Source organism: Cebus imitator, unplaced genomic scaffold (assembly GCF_001604975.1).
Source record: "Cebus imitator isolate Cc_AM_T3 unplaced genomic scaffold, Cebus_imitator-1.0 Scaffold80, whole genome shotgun sequence".
Lineage (NCBI taxonomy): Eukaryota > Metazoa > Chordata > Mammalia > Primates > Cebidae > Cebus > Cebus imitator.
The window spans coordinates 2,217,670-2,241,463 of record NW_016107395.1 but is presented as its reverse complement, the minus strand read 5'-3'; the positions used below and the strand labels follow the sequence as shown (position 1 = coordinate 2,241,463).

The following is a 23,794-nucleotide window of genomic DNA, read 5'->3' as shown; positions in this document are numbered from 1 at the left end:
ATCAACAAGACAAAAACAAATAACCCCATTACAAAGTGGGCAAAGGACATGAACAGACACTTCTCAAAAGAAGATATATACGTGGCTGACAAGCACATGAAAAAATGCTCAACATTGTTAATTATCAGATAAATGCACGTCAAAACTACAATGAGATACCTTCTCAAACCAGTCAAACAGCTATTACTAAAAAGTCAAAAATAAACAGATGTTGTCAGGGATGTGGAGAAAAGGGAACAATAATGCACTGTTAGTGGAAATGTAAATTAGTTTCACTTCTATGGAAAACATTACAAAGATTTCTCAAATAGCTAAAAATACAATTACTATTCACTCCAGTAATCCTATTACTGGGTATCTACTCAAAGGAAAATAAATTGTTTTATCAAAAAGACACTTGTACTTGCATGTTTATCACAGTTCTATTCACAATAGCAAAGTCATAGAATTAACCTAAGTGCACATCAATGATGGATTGGATGAAGAAAATGTGGTGTATATATACCATGGAATACTATGCAGCCTTAAAAAATAAAATTGAGTTCTTTGCCAACATGGTTGGAGCTGGAGGACACCATTCTAAGTAAAATAACTCAGAAACAGAAAATCAAATACTGCATGTACTCACTTAATAAGTGGGAGCTAAACAATGGGTACTCAAGGACATAAAGATAGAAACCATAGACACTGGGAATTCCAAAAGAAGGGAAGGGAGGGGTGAGTGTTGAAAAACAATTGTGATTAATGTTCACTATATAATTGATGAGTTTGCTAGAAGCCCAAACACCATCATTATACAATATACCCATGTAACAAACCTGCACATATATCCGTTTAATCTATAACACAAAAGTAAGTTTATTTTAAACTTACCTTTTTTCTGCATGTCCTGATAAAGTTTGCTTATTTCTGTCTTATATCCCTCCTCTTTGATTCTCATTTCACTTATAAGTTTGGCAATATTATTCTTATATTCCTAGAGATTGAAATATTTATTTATTTTAAAAATTTAAATATGTGCATATAACTCATATTACTTTTTAAATACTTTAAAAATTCTCCATTTATATTATGTTTTAAAAGGTAATATATATTTAATGTAAATGAACAATTTCACCTTTCTAATAATCAAGTTATCACACCAACAAGGAAAAATATTGTTCATTGTTTTAATAATCAGCTTTGAGGTAGACCCATTTTATTTTATTTTTTATATGTATAAAGTAAAATATTTTAAAATTAAAAATTAAATTTTTAACTTGAAAATTAAAAATTATATATATTTATGATGTACAATATGATGTTTTAATATATGTATACATTGTGGAATGCCTAACTCAAGCCAATTAATATATCCATTACCTCACATATTTATCACTTTTTTTGTGGTGAGAACATTAAAAAACTACTCTGTTAGCAATTTTCAAGTATATAATACTTGTTATTGATAACAATCACCAAACTGTACAATAGCTCTCCCGATGCTATTCCTCCTTTCTAACTATAATTGTTTATCCTTCACCAACATCTCCCCAATTGTCGCCTCCACCACAGCCATTCCTAACCTCCACTCTACTCTCTGATTCATGAATTCCATAAGAAAGATCAATTTCTGATATAAGGAAATAAGATAAGGAAATATATTATAGAAACAATGTCTTTTTTAATCTTTGCTTTCTGGATACTCATCACCAGGGTTTATAATATTAAGGATGCTCAAAATATTTATATTTTGTCACTACCAGGCCTGTTTTACAAGCGGTCCTGTAGGAAGCACTAAACATGGAAAGGAACAACCAGTAGCAGCCACTGCAAAAACATACCAAATTGTAAAGATCATTGATGCTAGGAAGAAACTGCACCAACTAATGGCAAAATAACCAGCTAGCATCATAAAGGCATAATCAAATTCATACCTAATAGTATTAACCTTAACTTTAAATGGGCTAAATGCCCCAATTAAAAGACACAGACTGGCAAATTGGATATGGAGTCAAGACCCATTGGTGCGCTGTATTTAGGAGACCCATCTCACAGGCCTATGTCTTTGCACACATAGGCTCAAAATAAAGGGATGGAGGAATATTTGCCAAGCAAATGGAAAGCAAAAAAAGCTGTTTTTTTTTTTTGAAACACTCAACAAAATAGATAAACCACTAGCCAGACTGATAAAGAAGAAAAGAGAGAAGACTCAAATAGATGCAATAAAAAATGCTAAAGGTGATATCACCACCAATCCCATAGAAATACCAACTACCATCAGAAAATACTCTGAACACCTCTACACAAATAAAACAGAAAATATAGAAGAAATGGATAAATTCCCAGACACATACACCTTCCCAAGACTAAACCAGGAAGAAGTTGAATTCCTGAATAGACCAATAACAAGGTCTGAAGTTGAGGAAGCAATTAATAGCCTACCAATCAAAAAAACGCCAGAACCAGACAGGTTCACAGCTGAATTCTACCAGAGGTACAAAGAGGTGCTAGTACCATTCCTTCCAAAACTTCCAAACAATACAAAAAGAGGGAATCCTCCCTATCTCATTTTATGAGACCGACATCATCATGATACCAAAACCTGGCAGAGACACAACTAAAAGAAAATTTTAGGCCAATATCCCTGATGAATATTGATGCAAAAATCCTCAATAAAATACTGGCAAACCCAATCCAACAGCACATCCAAAAGCTTATCAATCACGATAAAGCTGGTTTCATCTCTGGGATGCAAGGCTGGGTCAACATACACAAATATGAAAATGTAATCCTTTACATAAACAGAACCAAAGGCAAAAACCACATGATTATCTCAATAGATGCAGAGAAGGCCTTTGATAAAATTCAACAACTTTCGTGCTGAAAACTCTCAATAAACTAGGTATTGATGGAACGTACCTCAAAATAATAACTATTTATGACACACTCACAGCCGATATCATACTGAATGGGTAAAAACTGGAAGCATTCCCTTTGAAAACTGGCACAAGACAAGAATGCCCTCTCTCACCACTCCTATTCAACATAGCACTGGAAGTTTTGTCCAGGGGACTCAGGCAAGAGACGGAAATAAAGGGTATTCAAATAGGTAAAGAGGAAGTCAAATTGTCTCTGTATATTTAGAAGACCCCATCATCTCAGCCCAAAATCTCCTTAAGCTGATAAAAAACTTTAGCAAAGTCTCAGGATGCAAAATTAATGTGCAAAAATCACAAGCATTCCTATACATCAATAATGGACAAACAGAGAGCCAAATCATAAGTGAACTCCCATTCACAATTGCTACAAAGAAAATTAAATACCTAGGAATATACCTAACAAGGAATGTGAAGGCTCTCTTCAAGGAGAACTACAAACCATTGCTCAAGGAAGTAAGAGAGGACACAAACAGATGGAAAAACATTCCATGCTTATGGTTAGGAAAAATCAATATTGTGAAAATGGCCATACTGCCCAAAGTAATCTGTAGATTCAATGCTATCCCCATCAAGCTACCATTGACTTTCTTTATAGAACTGGAAAAACCACCTTAAATTTCATATGGAACCAAAAAAGAGCCTGCATAGGCAAGCAATTCTAAGCAATAAAACCAAGGCTGGAGGCATCACACACCTGACTTCAAACCATACTACAAGGCTACAGTAACCAAAACAGCATGGTACTGGTACCAAAACAGAGATATAGACCAATGAAACAGAACAGTGGCCTCAGAAATAATGCCACACACCTACAACCATCGGATCTTTGACAAACCTGACAAAAACAAGCAATGGGGAAAGGATTCCCTATTTAATACATGGTGTTGGGAAATCTGGCCAGCCATATGCAGAAAGCTGAAACTGGGTCCTTCCTTACACCTTATACAAAAATTAACTCAAGATGGATTAAAAATTTAAATATAAGACCTAAAACCATAAAAGCCCTAGAAGAAAACCTAGTCAATACCCTCAGGACATAGGCAAGGGTAAAAACTTCATGACTAAAACACCAAAAGCAATGGCAACAAAAGCCAAAATAGACAAATGGGGATCTAATTAAACTAAAGAGCTTCTGCATAGCAAAAGAAACGTATCATCAGAGTCATCAGGCAACCTACAGAATCGGAGAAAAGTTTTGCAGTCTACCCACCTGACAAAGAACTAATATCCGGAATCTACAAAGAACTTAAACAAATTTACATGAAAAAAAACAAACAACCCCATCAAAAAATGGGTGAAGAATATGAAGAAATACTTCTTAAAAGGAGACATTTATGCAGCCAACAAAACGAAAAAAAGCTCATCATCACTAGTCATTAGAGAAATGCAAATTAAAACAACATTGAGATACCATCTCATGCCAGTTAGAATGGTGATCATTAAAAAGTCAGGAGACAACAAATGTTGGAGAGGATGTGGAGAAATAGGAACACTTTTACACTGTTGGTGGGAGTGTAAATTAGTTTAATCATTGTAGAAGACAGTGTGGTGATTCCTCAAGGATCTAGAAATAGAAATACCATTTGACCCAGCAATCCCATTACTGGGTATATGCCCAAAGATTATAAATCATTCTATTATAAAGATACACAGACATGTATATTTATTGCAGTACTGTTCACAATAGCAAAGATTTGGAACCCACCAAAATGCCCACCAATGATAGACTGGATAAAGAAAATCTTGGCATATATACACCATGGAATACTATACAGCCGTAAAAAAGCATGAATTCATGTCCTTTCTTGGGACATGGATGAAGCTGGAAACCATCATTCTCAGCAAACTAACACATGAACAGAAAACCAAACACTGCATGTTCTCACTTATAATTGGATTTGAACAATGAGAACACATGGACACAGAAAGGGGAACATCACATACTGGGGACTGTTGGGAGATGGGGGCTAGGGGAGGGATAGCATTGGGAGAAATACCTAATGTAGATGATGGGGTGATGAATGCAGCCAACCATCATGACACGTGTATACCTATGTAACAAACCTGCATGTTCTGCCCATGTACCTCAGTACTTAAAGTACAATAAAAGAAATTATTTTTAAAAAAAGGTGATGAAAAGGTAAATTTTCGAAGAGCATAGCCAGAATGCTACTAATTACTGTAGAGTATTAACCAGAAGTTCTGAGGAGGTTTTTTCAGAGGCTCCCCAAATGAGAAACCTACTGAGTTTAGAGAAGATTCTTCAAGTTGGAGCCTGCTATAGATTCAACTTGAGTTTTGAGGTTCTTTGGTTTGCTAGAATTTGACATGTTAGCTATTGAGAGATGAGAAATTTAGCATAATGAACCTCTCAAAGAGCAGAGGGAACTGACGTTTATTTAGCATCTTTTATGTTTTTTTGGCATTGTTTATGTGTTCTACAACTGCTACCACTATACTGTTTCCATAGGAGATAAGGAAAAGTAGTAGAGGGTATGGTTGCTCTTGGGAGAGAAATAACCTGTGATCCACACGAAATGCCTTCTGTGTTTGAATGATGTAATGATTATCCAAATCATAAAGAGTATAGATCCATTTACATTATAATAAAAAAGTTCACAAGTAGTAACAAATAGAGTTTATTAGAGTAAAAATTCTATTAACATAATTGAAAAATATGTAGCAAAATAATTGCATCTTTTTGGTATAAAGAAAAAATAATGCAAGTTATATGTTAGTACATTATGTTTTGTAAAAAACTAAAACTTGCATTACTTTCAAAACAAATTGTCATTTATTAAAGATTTCAGCATATGTATCTACACACACACACACACAGACACACACACACACACACACACACACACACCCCTTTGGCTCTGTTTATTAATTTAAAAACCTCTTTTTTTTTTTTTCTAATTTGAAAAGACAAGTGCTCTACAGACTTGACTGAAGAAAATGATACATAAACTCACCTGTTCATGAGACTTTAACTTCTCTTTTATAAGATCAGCACTTATTTTTAGTTGTTCATTTTCACCTGTAAGAATAATCAAAGAACATCCTAATATCTAGTACTTTTCAAGTAATATGAAAATATGTTTAACATTTTGGCTTCCATTCATGTATACTTTCAACAAACATGCATCCAGCAGCTACTACACATCAGGTATCACACTAGACAGTGAGAGCATGAAAGAAAAAAGTTGTTGCTCTTCAAAGAACTTACAGCCTAGTAGTGAGTCAAATGTGTTAGTAATTATCATATGCTATGATGATTGCTTTTAATGGCGGTATATCTGAAATATTACAGGAACCTACAAAAAGAAAACCCAGGGCAGCTTGAAGTCAGGAAAGGATTTAGAGAAGAGAAGCTGCTTGAGATGAGAGTTAAGTGATAAGGCTTACCCCATGTTAAGAGACAGCATTCTAAGTGCAGAAAATTGCACAGAAGACCATGGGCTTGAGTGAATACAACTTGGAAAAACTAAAATTCAAGTATGATACTGTTGAAGTGTAAAGTATGAGCAGGAGATGCTATATAGGTTGAGATCCTATCACTAGGTAGACATATTCTGGATGAACAACTTTGGATTTTTGTTTTAAAGGTTATAGGGAGTCATCAAAGAACTTTGAATAGTGCAGAAGTGAAATAATGAGAGTTATATGCTAAAACGATTGTCTGGCAATGTGGATGATGAATGAGAGCGTTTTGATCCTAGAGGAACGGAGATGAGTAAGTATAGATCAAATAAGAGATATCAGGGACCTAAATTACGTCAGTGGCAGCATGGAAAAAAGGAGGCATTGAGGAAAAGAATTATTTAGATGATAGAATTACCTAGGAATTTAGTGACCCTTTAGTGAGAGGAGGCAAAAGAGTAAGGGAGAGCCTTTTCTTTTTAGGTTTCTGGTTTGGGTAACTGAAAACAATACCTTAATAATCTTTTAAACAAATTTTAAAAACTCTGTGGTTAATTTTGATTGCTAAACATCCAGGTCAATTCAAAACTAATTTCCTGTTTGACTGAAAATTTTCATGATCCTTATCACTGGCTAGATTAGTGGCTGGAAAGACTCAATAGAAGGGGGAAAGAAGCCTTACTTTGCTTCTTAGTTGCTCTTCCCTGTCTTTCCTGTGGGTCATCTCTTGGGGACTGGAGACAAGGAATGCGGAGAGGTAGAAAATTATCTACTTAACATTGAGGTTCTAGTCCTTTAGGGAGTTGTAGCAAATATATGGAGAGTGTTGACTCACTCCAGCATTTGGTGACTTTGTAGCAGATGTCATTAGAATATGGAAATATGTAGGTATTTTGTTGTTAATTGTGGGATGGGCCCTAGTCACTAATTCCAGGTAAACAGGAGAAGCTTCACTGGACATCCTATTACACATTTCCCCTCTACAATCTTAACTATAAACACAACCAAGAAGTAGTTAAAACAACAAATCGGTAAAGATTTTTGAAGTATCTGAATAATGTTTTTAGGAAGGTTTGTTTCATGGTATAGTAAAGTTGAGAAGAGCCTTGGAAATAGAGTCCACTTACAAAACTATTGCAAAGGTATTAAATCATAGTATTAAAATTAAAACCTTGACTATAAATAAAACCAAGAAGTAGTTAAACAAAATAACAACAAATCAGTAAAGGTTTTTGACGTTATCTGAATAATACTTCAGGAAGGTTTGTTTTGTAGTACAGTAACGTTGAGAGGAGTCTTGGAAATAAGACTCCACATATGAAACTTGTAGAGGTATTAAATCATACATAGTATTAAAATTAAGTAAAAATCTAAAATCAATTAGTTTTCAAAAGTTGTGATCAGAAACAGACAGGAAAAGTGTTACATTTTAAAGGGTCATATTTAATACAAATCTTAATCTTAATGATGGCTTCAGTCTGACAAAAATTTTGTCAGAAAATTTGATGTTTCTTGAATAAAAGTCATGTCAATTATATGAAAATATTTTCAACATAACAAAGATATAAAATGTACTATTTCCCTTTGATAACAAAAGACTTCAGATATGTTTTCTGCTCCCTTTGCTATTCCAATGGGATTTTCAAACCTTGGCACCATTAACACCATTCATAATAATGTTTTTACATTAGGGAATCAATCTTGGTAGTGTACCTTCTATGGATTTTCATAAATAAAAATGGCATACATACATCATTATTGTATGCAAAATAGTTTCATTGACCTCAAATTCCTCTATGCTCTATTTATAACCCTCTCCCTGAACTCCTAGCAACACTGACCTTTTTACTGTCTCCATAACCTTGCCTTTTCCAGAATGTCATGTAGTTAGAATCATACAGTATGTAGCATTCTTTCGAGATTATTGATTCTTTCACTTAATAATATGCATTTAAGATTCCTTCATTCTTTTCATCACTTGATAGCTCAGTTCTTTTCAGTGCTGAATAATATTGCATTATTTGCATGTGGCACAGTTTGTTCATCCATTTACCTACTAAAAGACCTTTTGGTTGATTCCAAGTTTTGGCAATTAATAATAATTCATTGAAAAGAATGTCTTTTGTCCATTATATTGCCTTTGCTCCTTTGTCAAAGATCACTCTATTTGTCAAAGTTGACTCTATTTATGTAGGTGTATTTCTGGGCTTTCTATTCTGCTCCATTTATTTATTTGTTTGTTTAGTCGATACTACACCATCTTCATTACTGTGGTTTTATTATAAAATTTGAGGTCAGATAGTGTTAATCCTTTGATTTGTTCTTCTTCAAAATTTTGTTGGCTATTCTGGTTTTTTTCATATAAACTTCAGAATCAGTTTGTCAATATCCACTAAATAACTTGCTGGGATTTTTATTAGGATTGTTTAGAGTCTATAGATCAAGTTGAGAACTGACATCTTGACAATATTGAGTCTTTCTATCCATGAACATGGAATATCTCCCTAGTTATTTAGCCTTTCTTTAATTTTTTTCTTTGGTTTTGTAGTTTTCCTCATGTAGATCTTGGACTTGTATTCTGTTAAATTTATATCTATATATTTCCTTTTTGGGATGCTAATGTAAAGAGTATTATGTTTTCAATTTAAAATTCCCTTTGTTCATTGCTGGTGTGTAGCAAAGTGATTGACTTTGTTTTGCTTCGTTTCCTGCAACTTTGCTACAATTTCTTATTATTTTCTAGAGTTGTGTTGTTGTTTATTGATTGAGATTTTCTGCATAGATAACAATTTCATCTGTGAACAAATTTTATTTTATCTTTCCCAATGTGCATGCCTTTTAATTCCTTTTCTTGCCCTATTGCATTATCTATAATCTCTAGTACATGCTAAAAGTGAATGGTGAAAAGGGCCATTCTTGCCTTCTTTCTAGTCTTAGTGAGAAAGCTTCTAGTTTCTCATATTATGTCGGATATTAGCTTTAGGTTTTTTGTAGATATTATTTATAAAGTTGAGGAAGTTATCCTCTATTCTTAGTTTGCTGAAAGCTTTTATTATGACTGGGTGTTTGGTTTTGCCATGTGTTTCTTCTGCATTGATTAATATAGTCATGTGACTTTTCTTCTTTAACCTATTGTGACAAAGTACATCAATTGATCTTCAAATGTTGAATCAGCCTTATATAGCTGGTGTAAGTCTCACTTGGTCATGGTGTATAAATCTTTTTATACATTATTGAATTTAATTTGTTAATATTTTGTAGAGGATTTTTGCATCTATGTTTATGAAATATATTGGTCTGTAATTTTCTTTTTTTTGTAATGTCCTTCTTTGTCTGGTTTTGTATTAGGGTAATGCTGATATCATATAATGAATTAGAAATTATTCCTTCTTCTATCTTCTGGAAGACATGGCAGATAATGGGTATAATTTCATTCTTAAATATGTAATAGAATTCACCGGTAAACCCATATGGGCCTGGTGCTTTCTGTTTTGTAAAGTTTTTAATTAATTATTAAATTTCTTTAATAGCTATAGGCCTACCTATTCATATTATTTATTTCTTCTTGTGTGAGTTTTGTCAGATTGTGTCTTTCAAGAAATTGGTTCATTTCACATAGGTTATCAAATATTTGAGCACAGAGTATTCCTTTATTAACCTCTTAATGAACATGACATTTGTAGTGATGTCTTTTCTTTCATTTCTGATATTATAAATTTGTGTTGCCACTCCTATTTCTTTAGTTCATCTGGCCAGAGACTTGTCAATTTTATTGATCTTTTCAAGAAAACAGCTTTTAGTTTCATTGATCTCTATTGATTTCTTGTTTTAAATTTTATTAATTTCTGCTTTATTTTTATTATTTCTTTTTTTCTACTTACTTTGGATTTAATTTGTTCTCTTATTTCTTATTTCCTAAAGTGGAAGCTTAGATTCATTTTAGTTTCTTCTTCCCTTCTCATATATGCATTTAATGCTATAAATTTCTCTTTAAGCACTGTTTTTGCTGTATTTCACAAATTTTAATAAATTGTATTTTCATTTTTATTTAGTTCAAAATATTTTAAAATTTCTGTTGATATTGTTTTTTGACCCCTGTATTATTTAAAAGTGTTCTTTAATCTGCATATATTTTGAGGTTTTTAATCTATCTTTCTGTTTTTGAACGTCTACTTCAATTTCATCGTGGCCTGACAACAGACATTGTATGATTTTTGTTCTTTCAAATTTGTTAAGGTGTGTTTTATAAACCAGAATGTGATCTATCTTGGTGAGTATTCATGTACGTTTGAAGAGAATGTGTATTCTGTGGTTGTTGAATGAAAGTCTATAGATGTCCATTACAGTCAATTGATTGATAGTGTTGAGTTCACCTATGTCCTTACAGATTTTCTGATACAAGAATGTTGAAATTTTCAACTATATAGTAGTCTCATCTATTTCTCCTATTATTCTTTGACTCACATATTTTTGATGCTGTTGCTAGACACATATATAAAAGGATTTTATGTCTTCTTGGAGAATTAACCCTTTTATCATTATATAATGCCCCTTTTTTATCCTTGATAATTTTTTTATGCTCTAAAATCAGCTGTTTGAAATGAATATAGCTACTCCAGTGTTTTTAGTGTTAACATGACATATCTTTCTTTAGCCTTTAACTTTTAATCTATATGTGCCTTTATATTTAAAGTAGGCTTTTTTTGTAGAAAGCATATAGTTGGGTAATGTTTTTTGATCCACTCTGACAATCTCTGTCTTGTAACCTGTGTATTAGACTTCAATTTTCAAAGTGATTTTTGATAAAGTTAGATTAATATCTACCATATTTGTTACTGTTTTCTATTCATTGCCCTTGTTCTTTGACCCTATTTTTGTTTTCTATTCTTTTTCTGCCTTTTGTGTTAAAGAGTATATTATATGTTTCTGTTTTCTCTTCTTTCTTAGCAAATCCATTATACTTCTATTTTTACTTTTTTAAAGTGAGTGTCCTAGAGTTTGCAATATACAACAATGAATCCAAGTCCATTTTCAAATAACATTATACTGCTTCTCAGGTAGTACAAGTACTTTACACTAAAGTATTCATAATACCTTTCTCTCATTCCTTGTGTCATTGATGTTATACATTTCACTTATACACAAGTTATAATTACTTAAAATACATTGTTGCTATAATTATGAATAAATTGTTATTTGTTAGATTAATTTAGAATAAGAAAAATAAAAGTTTTTATTTTACCTTCACGTATTCCTTCTCTAATGTTCTTCCTTTCTATGCAGATCCAAGTTTATGGTCTATATCATTTTGCTTCTCTCTGAAGAACCTCTTTCATCATTTCCTGAAAGGCTGGTATACTTGCAACAGATACTCTCAATTTTTATTTGTCTAAGAAAGTCTTTATTTCCCCTTTCTGGAGAGTAATTTTGCAGGATACTGAATTATTGGTTGGTGTTTTATTCTCTCTGTCAGCACTTTAAATATTTCACTCTACTCCTTTACTGTGTGCATGGTTCCTGAGAAGAAGCTGGATGTAATACTTGGAATTTTCAGATGCTTTGAACTTGACACATACTCTAGCAATTCATTGGAACACCAAGGCAAAAAACACCAACCTGCTAAAGAGATCTTTTTATTTTTCTTATTTTTAATTTTAAAACTTAGCTGTCATTCAATTCTTATCTTTGGTCCTCTATAGGTAAAGAATTTTCCCCACTCTTCTTTGAAAATTTTTCTTTGTTTTTTATTTTCTACCATTTGAATATGACATGCCTAGGGGTTGCTTTTTGAGCATTTATCTTGCTTAGTGTTCACTGAGCTTCCTGGATCTGTGGTTTGGTATCTGATATTAATTAGGGGAAATTCTCTGTCATTATTGCTTCAGATGTTTCTTCTGTTCCCCTCTTTCTTGATTTTCCTTCTGGTATTCCCAGTAAGTGTTTGTTATTATACGGTTTTTGGATATTTTGTTAACTTTTTGTAGTCTTTTTTTTTTCTTTTCAGTCTTGGAAGTTTCTATTGACATATTCTCAAGTTTGGAGACTCTTTCCTGAAACTGAGAAATATTTTTCCTTAGACTTAATGTACTAATGAGTCCATCAAAGGCATTAATTTCTGTTACACTGTTTAGAGCCCTTAGCATATTCATCACAGTTTAATATTTCTGGTCTAGTAATTCCAATACCTCTGCCATTTCTATGTATGGTTTTGGTGCTTTCTCTGTCTCTCCAAACTATTTTTTTCCTTTTAATGTACCTTGTAATTTTTTTGTACAAAGCTCAAGACAAAGTACTAGGTAAAAGGAATTCTAGTGAATAGGCCTTTAGTGACTTGATGGTAAGGTGTAGGGAAAGGAGAAGCATTCTATGGTCCTATGATTAGGTCTCAGTCTTTCAGTAAGCCTGTGCCTCTAGACTGTGAGTTACTCACATGTGTCTCGGCCCCTCTCTTCTTAGGTGGGATGGGATGGCTAGAGTGGGCTGGAGTTGCGAAGGCTAGGGGGAGCTGAAACAGGGCATTTCCCCCCCATCAAGGCAGCTTATCCTTGGCTAAAACATCAATAGTTTAGGCTCAGATAAAATAGCTTCTTTTGAGTCAGGCTTTGTTAAGAACAGAAGCTGTGGATTATTTCAAAATGGTTACTTTTCCTCTCCTCCTGCCAACAACATGAGGAGATTTTTCTCAGATCTTAACTGTGAGATCTTTGTAGAGCTCTTACAGGTAAAACTTCCAAACAGTAGGGGCTCTCCTATGATTAGGTCTCCTGAAATTTTTAATCTTTTAGACTTGTCCACAGTGATCCTCCTGCAATTTATCAAAATTACATTTTAAGGTTTCCTAGCCTGACCAACAGGAAGGTTTCTGCTTTGGGGTTCTGCTCTTGTAAGTTGTATTTTCTGAATCTGCCTCCTTGTCTCCAATTTTAGGGGCATCAGTTTGTCCTGCAACCTCACTTCTCTGATCAAAAGACTAAGAATTGTTGATTTTTCAGTTTGCTGAACTTTTTGCTTGTTATTAGCATGGAGTGACAACTTCTGAGATCCTTGCACATTTTACCAGAAACCTGAGGTACATTTGAAGGATTTTCATTAAAATTAGAATTCTATTTTCATATTTCATGTGCAAGTGAGAATACTTAAAAGTGACACGTTTTCAGCCCTGAAATTGCTTAGTGATGGAACCATTTCTCAAAATACAATGGGTTTTCCACAAATTAATTTTCCAAAATCATTTCATCAGGTCTAATAGATTTTCATAACATTTTAACTTAATATGTCTGATAAAGAGCTTGCATGGGGGTAGGAGAAGTGACAGCTCTCATACTTTCTTATTGTTTGCTTTTGCTTGCATTATTATACTTATTATTGTCCTCAAAAGATGTTTTATTTTTTAAAACTACTTGTCCATTTTGAAATGATTAGTTTGATTAGAACTAGCTAATTTTATCTATCAATCCTCTTCTCCAGATACATATAAACTGTACTACATTGCCATACACTGAGACTAGGGGAAAAAATAAACATGCAATTGTTCAGTTTTAGAACTCCCATTCTCCTCAGAGAAAGAAGAGCCTTGTGTATCATGTGTGACGTATAATTAACTTATAGATAGAAAAAGGATTATTGCAGTTTCTAAATTTTTGTAAGATGGCTGACTGAATTTTCAGATAAAAATAAAGGTGAATAAGAATTGCAATATTTTGCTACATCTCATTGATTTATCTTTTACATAATCCATAAGCCCTTACTGAAAAGATTCACTGATAAGACTAAAGAAAGGTAGCATTTCTCTCATTGTAGCTGAAAAGTCTCTTAAACCCAAAGGGTAACTGCTTCACCAGATCAATAGATACCAAAAAACCAGATTCTTTTAGTTTACTTTTTTTGATATTGTCAAAAATCACTCTGCTAGCATGATTTTTAGACTAGAAACAAGAAGTCTGCAGCAATTTTAGGCATTATATACAAGTCTTATAACAACCAGAAGAACACAGTCCATCTCTTGGAAGAGAGAAAAATCATTCCAGAAGAACTCCCTTGGAGTTTGGATGCAATCTGCTTACCCTGAGGCATATAGTTAAGGGAATGAAGGGTGGATGTCTAAAAAAGGAGAAAAAGTTTCCTATTAAGGAGAGAAAAGAGTTGCTGGGTAGGAAACCACTGGGTAGCTTAAATAAGCAGATTAATCATACTATGTTGGCAATCAATTGGATGAAATGGTCAAATATAGATAGTTGATATATATCACCTTGCTCAGTCAAGGCCTGTAAGAGCATTGGGAAAATGAACTCAATGAATTATCATTTATTTGCAAGAGGCATCATACAATATTCATTTTTTAAGAATGGCTATTTTAAAACTTGTATACTTGCCTTGTACTGGATCTTTAAGAGAAACTTCTCTGTTTTTTCCCACTGATTATGATGTTAGCTGTGAGCTTTTCATTTATGGCCTTTGTTGTGTTAAGGCAAGATCCTTCCATGCCTATTACCTTCTCCATCTATACCTATTTTGTGAGAGTTTTAATCATGAGTGGATGTTGAATTTGGTCAAATGCTTTTTGTGTATCTATTGAAATGGTCATGTGTTTTTTTTTCTATTCATTTTGATAATAAATAGAAAATGTATGGTATATCACATTGATTGATCTGTGTATACGAAACCATACTTGCATCCCAGCAATAAATCCCACTTGGTTAGGATATACGATCTTTTTAACGGGCTGCTGAATTTTATTTGATAGTATTTTATTGAGGATTTTTGATTCTGTGTTCATCAGGGATATTGGGCTGTAGTTTTCTTTCCTTGCAGTGTATGTCTGATTTTGGTGTCAGGGTGATACTGGCCTCATAGGATGAGTTTGGAAGTGTTCCCTTTGCTTTTATTTTTTTGGAAGAGTTTAAGAAAAATTGGTATTACTTCTTCTTTGAATGTTTAATAGAATTACCCATGAAGCCACCTGGTTCTGGGCTTTTCCTTGGTGGGAGATTTTTGATTACTCACACATCACCTTATTTGTTATTGGTGTGTTCCAACTATTTCTGACTCAGTTTTGGCAAGTGGTATGTTCCTAGAAATTTTACTATTTCTTCTAGGTTATCCAGTTTGCTGGCATATAATTGCTCATAATAGTCCCTTCTGATCCCCCTCATGCCACCTAAAACATCAGTTGTATCATCTTTTCTTTCATTTCTGCTTTTATTTATTGACAACTTTTTTTTTTTTTTTACTATAGTCAAGGGTCTGTCAATTTTATTTTTTTCAAAAAACAAAGTTTTGTTAAATGTTCTGTTGTCTTTTATTTTCTATTTGATTGGTTTCCCCTATAATCTTCATTATTTCCTTCCTTTGATTACCTTTGGGCTTAATTTGTTGTTCTTTTTCTAGTTCCTTGAGGTATAAAGGTAGATTGCTTATTTAATATATATTTATTCCTTTTAAATTTAGGCTTTATAGCTATAAACTTCCCTAGCAGAATGTCTTTTGCTGCATCCTATAGGTTTTGGTATGTTGTGTTTTCATTTGTCTCAGATACTTTTAAAGTTCCTTTACTTATTCTTTGACTCAATGATTGTTCAGGAGTGTGTTTAGCATTTTTGCCACTTCATTTCAACATAGTGCTGGAAATCCTAGACAGAGCAATTAGGAAAGAGAAGGACATAAAGGACATCAAAATCAGAAAAGAAGAAAATTATCTATATTTGCAAATGACATGACTATATATTTAGTAAACCTGTTAGAACTAATACATAGATTCAGTAAAGTTGCGGTGTACAAAATCAACATATAAAAATTAATCACGTTTCTATATACAAATTACAAAATATATGGAAAGGAAATTAAGAAGCAATCCTATTCACAGTGGCAATAAAAACTTAAGAATTAACCAAAGAAGGTGAGACTCTTGTACACTAAAATTTATAAAACATTGATGAAGAAAATGAAAGAAGACACAGATAATGGATGGATCTGAATTAATATTGTTAAAATGTCCGTACTACCTGTAATTATCTGCATATTTAATGCAATCTCTCTCAAAATGCCAATGTCATTCTTTACAGAAGTAGACAAAACAATCCTAAAATTCATATGGAATCACAAAAAAATCTCAAATAGCCCAAGCAATCTTGAGCTAAAAGAACAAACCTGGAGCCATTGCACTACTTAATTTCAAAATATATTACAGAGCTACAATAAGCAAAACAGTATAGCACTGTTAAAAAAAAACAGACAGGTAGATTATGGAACAGAATAAAGAACCCAGCTGAGTGTGGTATTTTAGCCACAAGGAAGGGAAAAGTTGCTTTGAGCCTTAGTATTGAGATAGAAACATGAAAGCCCCTATTTTACACCCCAAATTACAGGTATCACATATAAGATCAATATTTTATCTCACATATGTAAGGTGCTTGTTTTAAAATAAAGGTAGAGATCTAAGATGAGAAGTGGCTATTTGATGTGAGTTTTATTTGGAAGGGGACTTTAAGGCAATTGAGTTTAATCTCTGATACAGTAGAAGAAAATCTCATGGCCATAATAGCTGAGTCGGAACAGCACAAAATACTTGGTTGCTCTGTTTTGTGAATGGTAGGCCTGTTTGAATAACTTGATTGTTTTTAAAAAAAGTAAGATGAGCTGAATGTGTTGACTGCACTTTCAAAAATATAGTCTTAGTCTATGACAAAAAATTAAATGGTAAATGATCACTGTGGTTTAAATAAAAAATTATGGTTTAACTAGTAATATTCACTCTTCAAAACTGAACACAGTGTTATTAAAGACCAAGAATGCTACTGAGAATAAATAGATTTCTAAGCTTTTGAAGGTAACAAAAATAACTATATGACTTTTGAGAAAAGATCCTTTGATGCCACTATCAGATAGAATATGACTGAATTGTTCTGGTCAGCATAGAATTTCTTATTTCATAATCATCTAGGAAAGTATTTTTAAGCAGTAAGGAGTCCTCTCTTAGCTGATAAGTTGAAACTCATTATCAACAATGAAAAAATTCCGTATTTTTAAAAAGGTACTCAAATAAACAATGCTTTTTTAGATTTTACTTTTTTCCCCTTTCTTTCTTTCTTATTTTTTTTTGAGATGGAGTTTCACTCTTGTTGCCCAGTTGCCTAGGCTGGAGTGCAATAGTGCAGTTGTGCCTCACTGCAACCTCTGCCCCCCAGGTTCAAGTGATTCTCCTGCCTCAGCCTCCTAAGTGGCTGGGATTACAGGCATGCACCACCATGCCTGGCTAATTTTGTATTTTTAATAGAGATGAGGTTTCCTCCATGTTGGTCAGGCTGGTCTCAAACTCCCCACCTCAGGTGATCCACCCACCTCGGCCTACCCAAATGCTGGGATTATAGGCATTAGCCACCACACCCAGCCCCTAACTTACCTTTCAAATTCTGTTGATATTCAATGGTATGTTGTAGACCTTTTATTATATTATGAAGAGTAGCACATTCTAAAACAAAAAAGTAAATTTATTTTAAAATACCTTGCTTTCAATTTTGGAATTATTCTTTCAGTTGAAGTAATTAAAATAATATTTAAGCCAGGCATGGTGGTGTGCACCTTGTAGTCCCACCTGCTGAAGAAGCTGAGGCAGCAAGATCACATAAACCCAAGAGTTTAAGGGTGCAGGGGCTATGCTTATGCCATTGTACTCCATCCTGGGTGACAGAGCAAGACCCTGTCTCTAAAAATAATAATAATAATATTTAATTGGAAATTACAAGATAGTAATAAAGCAAACAAGTACCTTAAAGGAAATTATATAAGGGGAAAATATAACTTTTATTTTTGTGAGACAGACTCTTGCTTTGTCACTCAGGCGGGAGTGCAGTGGTGCGACCTTGGTTCACTGCAACCTCCGCCTACTGGGTTGAAGTGATTCTCCTGCCTCGGCTTCTTGAGCAGCTGGGATTACAGGCACATGCCACCATACCTGGCTAATTTTTGCATTTTTGTAGAGATGGGGTCTCACCATATTGGCCAGGCTGGTCTCAAACTCCTGACCTCAGTCCATTTGCCTTGGCTTCCCAAAGTACTGGGACTAAAGGTATGAGGCTTTACTTTTAACTCACTCATTAAGGCAAATGAATTTCAAAACTTAGTAATGACTTTCCTAAGGCACAGAATAGTACTGATCCTACCATGTGCCTAAGCAATCTCTGCCCTAGTAGTAAGGCACACCTGCACATTTCCAGGGACTATAAGAAGTATGTTCATGTAAATCTTCCATGAAAGAACATCCTAAGGAAAGGGAGTTAAATTATATTGTTTAGGTATAAGATAATACGTGGTACAATTGCATGGGATAGGACAACACTTTTCTTACTGTCTTCCAATGTGTCCTCTTAGTACTTATGCCTGTGTCTTAGAGCAAGAGATTAGCAATAAAAGAAGTAGAAACTCAATAAATAGTGTTCCAAGGCTTCGGCAGCTTTGCTGCCAATGGCTTCTGACATAATAGGAGTTAGAAGTTTCGTTGCAAATATTAGAGCCTTGACATGCGCATCCAAGCCTTGACTGTACTATTGGTTACCACCAGCAACAGCCAAGAAGGATAGCAATAGTAGTGGTAACTTCTATTACTTTAGAAGTCCATTTAGCTATTAGCGCTACAACAGCAGAGACTATTTTTTATTTTTCTTACCATTGCTTCCTAGTATTTAGAACACTTGTGGTCCATAGTAGGTAATCCACAAATATTTGTTCAGTGATTATTGGGTGGATAGGTAATATCACAGTAAGCTGAAGCAGAAAAGGGGTAAGTGGAGAGTCTCTGGTATGAAAATAACATATATTTTGTCAATGGAATGAAAGAACCAATATTGTGAAGGAAGAATTCAAAATTTTTTTCACTTTTTAATTAGACATTCTGCACTTAGTCTCATGTACTTTTTCAACTATGCTGACAGAAATGAAAGTATTTTGCAGAAGTTTAAACGTTTATGATGATATAAGTTTCTGCTGTTGTGGCTCTTCACTCCTCCCTCTTCTCCCTATCATCCCCATCATCCATTCAAAGTTCCCATCATCCTCCATTTTTTCAATCTTGCTATTTCCCAGTAAGAGAATGATGGTTAAATTACATTTGACAGAAACTAGCTGAGAATTTGCTTCATGAATCTCACTGTGCCAGCTGCTACAATTAAAAAATTAGAGGCATAGACAGACTCTGTTATCACTTGTCTTTGTGCCTTTTAGAGTAATGAATCCAGTGAATCATAGAATATAGTAGTTGAATTACCTCAGTAATCTGTACATTGAAAACAGAACCCTGCAACTGAATGTTTCAAAAATGTGTATTTTCAAAACTTGAACACAAGGTGGCTCTCTCACCACATTTTTCTACAATGGAACCTAGATAAGAAATTCTTCACAAGAATATTATTCACTAATTTTGAATAATGGCTTTTAATTCTCTTTGCGAACTTTAATCCACATTATTTTTTTTGTTGGACTTTACCATGTAATTTGAAAATAGTAGCCTATTAAATTCTTTCTAAAAACCAGAAGTCCAAATGTTAAGCTATTTCTTATGCTATATAATTTAGTAAATCAATAATCATTCTGAGCTCAAATATAGACTCTAAGATTAACCAATAATATGAATACTAATATGTATTTCATATAATAGTTAGAGATATTAAATGCAATTACACATGTAAAGAGTTTTATGCAGGGCCAGGCGCGGTGGCTCAAGCCTGTAATCCCAGCACTTTGGGAGGCCGAGGCGGGTGGATCACCAGGTCAAAAGATCGAGACCATCCTGGTCAACATGGTGAAACCCCGTCTCTACTAAAAATACAAAAAATTAGCTGGGCATGGTGGCGCGTGCCTGTAATCCCAGCTACTCAGGAGGCTGAGGCAGGAGAATTGCCTGAACCCAGGGGGCGGAGGCTGCGGTGAGCCGAGATCGTGCCATTGCACTCCAGCCTGGGTAACAAGAGCGAAACTCTGTCTTAAAAAAAAAAAAAAAAAAAAGAGTTTTATGCAGTGCTTTGTTCTCCATACTAATATTATTACTATCTTTAATTGGCAAAGAAATTCTTTATCTGGCTGGCATCAGAGGTAGAAAATAAAATGTGCATATATCATTCTTTGTTGTTGAATAAATCCAATCATGTGTAGTTTGCCCTTCCTTCCTAAGTGAATTATTACACACTTGGCTCCATAAGTTGTCATTCTCATTTGTTCTTTTATTTTTCATAAGTACTATCCAGCAGAAAGGACATTAGATTTAGAACAAGTAAAATTGTATTTCTTAAAAATAATTTTTGTGGTTACATAGTAGGTGTATATATTTATGGGGTACATGAGATGTTTTGATAAAGGCATACAATGTGAAACAAGGACATCATGGAGAATGGAGTATCTATCCCCTTAAGCATTTATCAATTGAGTTATAAACAATTTAATTACATTCTTTAAGTTACTTTAAAATGTACAATTAAGTTATTATTGACAATAGTTACTTTATTGTTCTAACAAACAGTAGGTCTTATTCATTCTATTTTTTTTTTTTGGTACTCATTAGCCATCCCCACCTCCCTTCCAGCCCCCCTACTACTCTTCCTATCCTCTGGTAACCATCCTTCTACTCTTTATGTCCATGAGTTTAAATATTTTGACTTTTAGATCCCATAAATGAGAACATGTGATGTTTGTTTTTCTGTACCTGGCTTATTTCACTTAACATAATGATCTCCAGTTCCATATGTTGTTGCAAATGGCAGGATCTCATTCTTTTTTATGGCTGAATAATACTCCATTGTGTATGAGTATCTTATTTTCTTTATTCATTCATCTGTTGATGGACACTTAGCTTCCTTCAAATCTTGGCTATTGTAATCAGTGCTGCAACAAAGAGTGCAGATATCTCTTTGATATACTGAATTCCTTTCTTTTGTGTATATACCCAGCAGTGGGATTGCTGGGTCCTATGGTAGCTCTATTTTTAGTTTTTCAAAGAGCCTCCAGACTGTTCTTCAAAGCGACTATGCTAATTTACCTTCCCACCAACAGTGTACGAGGGTTCCCTTTTCTCCACATCCTTACCAGCATGTGTTATTGCCTGTCTTTGGATATAAGCCATTGTAACTCAGGTGAGATGAGATTTCATTGTAGTTTTGATTTCATTTCTCTGATGATCAGCGATGTTGAGCACCTTTTCATATGCCTGTTTACCATTTGTATGTCTTCTTCTGAGAAATGTCTATTCAAATCTTTTGTCCATTTTTGGATTGGATTATTTGATATTTTTTTTCCTGTAGGGGTATTTAAGCTCCTTATATATTCTGGTTATTAATCCCTTGTCAGAGGGGTAGTTTGCAAATATTTTTTTCTCATTCTATGGGTTGTCTCTTCACTTTGTTGATTGTATCCTGTGCTGTGCAGAAGCTTTTAAATGTAATGTGATCCCATTTGTCTATGTTTGCTTTGTTTGCCTGTGCTTGTGAGGTATTGCTCAAGAAATCTTTGCCCAGAGCAATGTCCTGGAGATTTTCCCTGATGTCTTCTTCTAATAGTTTCATAGTTTGAGGTCTTAGATTTAAGGTTTTAATTCATTTTGATTTTATTTTTGTGTATGGTGAGAGACAGGAGTCTAGTTTCATTCTTCTGCATAAGAATATCCAGTTTCCCCAACACCATTTATTGAAGAGACTGTCTTTTCCTCAGTGTATGTTCTTGGCACCTTTGTCAAAAATGAGTTCACTATGGATGTGGGGATTTGTTCATGGGTTCTCTATTCTGTTATATTGGCCTATGTGTCTGTTGTTATGCCAGTATCATACTGTTTTGCTTACTGTAGCTCTGTAGTATAATTTGAAGCCAGGTAATATGATTTCATTTTTTTTTTCAGTTTTTTCATTTTGTTTAGGACAGATTTGGCTATCTGGGTCTTTTGTAGTTCAATATAAATTTCAGATTGTTTTTTCTGTTTCTGTGAAGAATGTCATTAGTATTTTGATAGAGATTGCATTGAATCTGTAGATTCCTTTGAGTAGTATGGACATTTTTAATAATATTGATTCTTCTAGTCCAAGAACATGGAATATTTTTCCATTTTTTGGTACCCTCTTTAATTTCTTTCATTAGTGTTTTGTAGTTTTCATCATAAAAATCTTTCACTCCTTTGGTTAATTCCTAGGTATTTAATTTTATTAGTAGCTATTGTAAATGGGATTACTTTTCAAATTTCTATTTTAGGTTGTTCACTGTTGGCATATAGAAATGCTACAGTTTTGTATGTTTATTTTGTATCCTGCAACTCTACTGAAGTTGTTTATTCTAATAGTTTTCTTGTAGTTTCTAGGTTTTTCCAAATATGAGTTTATATCATCTGCAAACAAGAATAATTTGACTTCTTCTTTTCCAGTGTGGATGCCCTTTATGTCTTTCTCTTGTCCGATTGCTCTAGTGAGGGCTTCCAGTACTATGCTGAATAACAGTGGTGACAGTGGGCATTCTTATCATGTTCCAGATCTTAGAGGGAAGGCTTTCAGTTTTTCCCCATTCAGTATGGTACTAGCTTTGGGTCTGTCATATATTGCTTTTATTATGTTTAGTTATATTTCTTCTATCTTAGTTTTTTGAGAGTTTTTATTATGAAGGAATGTTGAATTTTATCAATCCTTTTTCAGCATCAGTTGAAATGGTCTTATAATTTTTAGCCTTCATTCTGTTGATATGATGTAACAACACATTGATTGATTGGCATATGTTGAATCATCCTTGCATCCCAGGGATAAATCCCACTTAGTCATGATAAAACATCTTTCTAATGTATTGTTGAATTTGGTTTGCTGTACTTTGAGGATTTTTGCATCAGTATTAATCAGAGATATTGGCCTGTATTTTTTTTTTTTAATGTGTCTGTCTGATTTTGGTATCAGGGTAATAGTGGCCTTCTAGAATGAGTGTGGAAGTGTTCTCTCCTCCTCTATCTTTTGGAACAGTTTGAGTAGGATTGGTATTATTTCTTCTCTATGTTTGAATTCAGTAGTGAAGCCATTGGGTCCCAAGCTTTTCTTTACTGGAAGACTTTATTATGACTCATTACTTGTTATTGGTTGGTAGGTTTTGGATTTCTTCCTGATTCAATCTTGGTAGATTGTATGTATTTAGGAATTTACTCATTTCTTCTTGATTTTCCAACTTATTTGCATATAGATATTCATGGTAGGCACTAATGATGTTTTGAATTTCTGCAGTATCAGCTGTAATGTCTCCTTTTTCTTTTCAAATTTTATTTATTTGGATCTTCTCTCCTTTTTTTTTTTATTCTGGCTAAAGGTTTGTCAATTTTGTTTAACCTTTCGAAAAACCAACTTTTGATTCATTGACCTTTTGTATTTTTTTTCATTTCAGTTTTATTTATTTCTGCTCTGATCTTCACTGTTTCTTTTCTTCTAGGTTTGGTTTGCTCTTAATTTTCT

The 23,794-nt window shown here is 33.7% G+C and overlaps 1 protein-coding gene across 1 annotated transcript in view; it reads right to left on the bottom strand.

Annotated features, from left to right (window-relative positions):
• Positions 1–23,794, bottom strand: part of CCDC152 (coiled-coil domain containing 152) — a 52,253-nt gene that overhangs the window by 15,984 nt on the left and 12,475 nt on the right. The window contains exons 3-5 of the mRNA XM_017533151.2: positions 17,743–17,811; positions 5,897–5,961; positions 874–976 (exon numbers count right to left, since the gene is read on the bottom strand). Coding sequence (XP_017388640.1) covers positions 874–976; positions 5,897–5,961; positions 17,743–17,811 — 237 coding nt within the window. The remainder of the gene's footprint in view (positions 1–873; positions 977–5,896; positions 5,962–17,742; positions 17,812–23,794) is intronic.